General features: G+C 41.7%; 1 protein-coding gene across 3 annotated transcripts; it reads left to right on the forward strand.

Moving 5' to 3' along the window:
• LOC135646270 (NAC domain-containing protein 21/22-like) lies at positions 1 to 2,050 on the forward strand. Of its 3 annotated transcripts, none has more exons than XM_065165630.1 (4): positions 1 to 344; positions 433 to 835; positions 1,014 to 1,279; positions 1,370 to 2,050. In XM_065165630.1, exons 2-4 carry the CDS (start codon positions 658 to 660, stop codon positions 1,754 to 1,756), a joined length of 831 nt encoding a protein of 276 aa, XP_065021702.1. In that variant the 5' UTR covers positions 1 to 344; positions 433 to 657; the 3' UTR covers positions 1,757 to 2,050. The 3 variants fall into 3 exon arrangements, with proteins under 3 accessions (XP_065021702.1, XP_065021703.1, XP_065021701.1); XM_065165631.1 differs by having other exon boundaries at positions 505 to 835; XM_065165629.1 differs by having other exon boundaries at positions 1 to 835.
• Positions 2,051 to 3,890: the final 1,840 nt, after the last annotated feature.

Genomic DNA, 3,890 nt, shown 5'->3' on the forward strand with positions numbered 1-3,890 from the left:
CCCACCCAAGCTTGTGGAGATCCATGCCACAACTCATCATCGATGGTGCCTAACAAGGACAAGATCTCCTTGTGATCAGTGATGCGATTGCTTAGTCTAATTAATGGCTGGCGTCAACCATTGGCAAAACCTACAAGATCTTATTTATGGATTCCATGGAGATATGAACATCAATTAGCGGACTTTTTCTCCTGTCGTTCTTCTACATTTGTGACGATGGTGTTTCTCATGCAAGTTGAGAACAGCTCGTGACTTGTATGGATCAGACAGAACAAGAAACGAGGCCCGCTTGGCAAATTAACACCCGCATACCATCTTGTCATGATCGGAATTGTTTCTCGTAGGTAACAACCATAAATGCCTTCACTCTGTATTCATTCAAGCATCATTTCCTCCTTGGGGATTTCTTGTTACTGTGTTCTTCTTCTCTAGTTCTTTAGCACAAGCATCAGTCCCTTGGCATCTTATCGGAGATTGCGACGGCGGCACACGCTTCTACTGCAGATATGATTGGAGGGGGCAACTTCCATCGCTCGTTCATCCACACTCTAGTGCACCATCTTCTTCTCTATATAACTCCCCCAAATCGCCTACTCCCTACAATTCCAGCTCTGGTGGATTGCCCGCACCCACAAAGCTCCTGTAGCATTCAGGTATATGGATAAGATGGGACTAAGAGACATAGAGTCCACACTGCCGCCAGGGTTCAGATTCTACCCGAGTGATGAGGAGCTGGTCTGCCACTATCTCCACAAGAAGGTGAGCAACGAGAGAACCTGCGAGGGGACGATGGTGGAGGTGGATTTGCACACTCGAGAGCCATGGGAGCTTCCAGGTAACTCGATCTTCTTGTTGTTCCTTGTAGATCCAATACCATAACCTACTTCGAGACACATTTGAAGTTTTGTTGGAAGGGATCCATTGCTTCACATATGCAGATTTGGACAAATGATTAGATCATAGACTATTGCGCCTCTCTCTTACACTAAACTGTGTTCTTGAATGTGTCGTAGATGTGGCTAAATTGAGTGCCAACGAGTGGTACTTCTTCAGCTTCCGCGACCGCAAGTACGCCACCGGATCTCGCGCGAACCGAGCAACCAGATCTGGTTACTGGAAAGCAACGGGGAAGGATAGAACGATCAGTGATCCGACGACACATGCGACGGTGGGGATGAGGAAGACATTGGTGTTCTACAGAGGTAGAGCTCCCAGTGGAGCGAAGACCGACTGGGTCATGCACGAGTTCAGACTGGAGACCCCTCATTCACCCCCCAAGGTATCATAGCCTCCGTTTGGATCCGAGCATCGTGCATGATGTCCTTCACAAGCAAACATTATCTCATTTTGTTGGTCTCTTTTGTGACAGGAGGACTGGGTTCTGTGTCGGGTTTTCCACAAGAAGAAAGGGGAGACGGAGAATGAGAACACTGCTTCTTCTTCTCCCGCTCTGAGGTCATCTCCTTCTTCTCTAGTGGACCAGCCCATGCCAGATTTCCGGCATGAACGGTTGAGTTCATCATCTTTCTCCATTCTCCCACAGCAAGAACCGGAGAGCAGCTCAGACCCCTTCCTGAACATGGCGCTGATGCAGGGCAGCTTTCTTGGGTTCTCACCGGAGATGGGAAGCACGGCAATGATGGGGACGAGCTTAATGTGTGAGGATGAGCTTGGATGTCCGCTGGATTTGGGATTTGAGAATGGCTTTGGGGAGGGCGAGATGGCAAGATATGAGCTGCCAAAGTGGCAAGCTTAGATGCTATAAGAGCAGCATGCTTCCAACAGGACAACATATATAAATGTAGACTTGGATTCGAAGAGGGTGAACGAACATGTATAGATGCTACAAGATTGGATGATGACTATAGTACAATGTATTTATTACCTAGTAATTATAAATATGCATAATATATATATATATACCATTTTTTTTACTCTGTAAAAGCTTGAAGAAAATTGGGAGTTTCATTTCTTATCCTCATGTCGATGATTATAAGGATTGGATTTTTGTTCTCTCTCTTAATGAAATGTTAAGCTTTGGTTCTCTTGATGAACATGGATTCAATTATGAGATCTTTGTGGTCATAAGGGCATTTTTAGTTTAGTGAAGAAAGAGATATATGTAATCATCTATCTTTGTTGGGAAAAATATGTTAAAGCGGAATAATTCTTTTTCTTCTTTGTGTATCAAAATAAGTTCTTCATCAAAATATCAACTTGATATCAAAATATAAATATCAATCAGAATAGCATAAACAGTAGAGCAATAAATCAATCACATAATGAGACCAAATTTTTAACGTGAAAAACCCAATGCAAGAAAAACCACGGGACCGTAATCCACCTTAAACTTCCACTATCAATAGTAATGATAACAGGTTTACAGTAAATCTTCTTTAGAATAACCAGATGATCATAATAACATCAAGAACATACATCTTAGCTCAAGAATAGCATATCATCATCACATAGGATGGATCACATTAAAAAGAAATTCTATGTCTCACAAAGTGAGTATAGTAGGAAAGTACCTCAGAGAGGATAAACTATAGTTCAACACCATTAGGATTGTAGAGCTTGCTGCAAAGATTCTTCGTATAGAATTTGGGCTAAAACTGACAACGTTTGGCCACTGATCGTCAAGCAGAAAACTGAATATGCTAATTGTTTTCTCTTCTTTTCTCTCTCTACCTTTTCTCTCACCATGCGTCACTACAGTTCGCTGCTGCACACATGCTAACTCTTTGCTGCCCTCACCTCTTTCTCTTTCTCCTTTTTTTCTCTCTCTCTTTGCTATTTCTTCTCGCTATGCGTTGCTGTTCTCTCACTACACACATGTCGCTACATGCGCCCGCTGCCCTCACGCTGCTGCACAAATGCTCACACGTTGTTCTCTCGTTTTTCTACCCTATCTCACATCTTTCTCTTTTAATTAGTGATTTGGGCTCCAAAGGCCCAATTGTCCAAGCCCACATATGGGCTGGACCTAACAATTCTCCCCCTCCAGCTCATATGATAGGCTGTACCAAGCCCGTTCTTCGCCTACATACTTCAATCTTCTTCTTAGGCAAAGACTTTATCAACATATCTGAGTCATTCTCATTGGTATATACTTTTTCCAACTGTAATTCTTTTATCTCAAGCACATCACGAATCCAGTAATACCTCACATCAATATGTTTGGATCTAGAATGGTATGTTGAATTCTTGAAGAGATGAATGACGCTCTGACTATCACAGTAAACAGTATATCCTTCCTGTTTCAAGCCCAATTCATGTAGAAACTTTTTCATCCATAAAGCTTCCTTGCATGCTTCAGTAATTACGATGTTTTCTGTTTCTGTGGTTGATAGAGCAACACAATTATGTAACTTTGATTGCCAAAAGATTGCTCCCCCTGCAAATGTTATCAAGAACTACAAAGTGGACTTCCTGGAATCAGTATCACATGCCATGTCTGCATTTGTATAGCCTTCTAACACAGGTTTATCATTGCTAAAATATAAACATAACCTAGAAGTACCTTTTAGATATCTTAATATCAATTTCACTACTGTCCAATGTTCCTTTCCAAGATTAGAGAGAAATCGGCTGATAACTCCAACTGCATTAGCTATATCTGGCCTAGTATAAACCATAGCATACATCAAACTACCTACTATAGACGAGTAAGGCACTCTGGACATTTCTTCTTTTTCTTTCTTACTTGTAGGACATTGTTTCGAACTAAGCTTGAAATGACCTACAAGTGGAGAACAAACTGCTTTGGCTTTACTCATGTTGAATCTTTCAAGAACCTTTTCAATGTAGGTCTCTGAGATAGCAAAATCTTTCTTTTCTTCCTATCACGAAAAATCTTCATACCAAGTATTTGTTTCACCGATCTCAAG

Source organism: Musa acuminata, chromosome BXJ3-8 (genome assembly GCF_036884655.1).
Source record: "Musa acuminata AAA Group cultivar baxijiao chromosome BXJ3-8, Cavendish_Baxijiao_AAA, whole genome shotgun sequence".
Taxonomy (NCBI): Eukaryota; Viridiplantae; Streptophyta; class Magnoliopsida; order Zingiberales; family Musaceae; genus Musa; species Musa acuminata.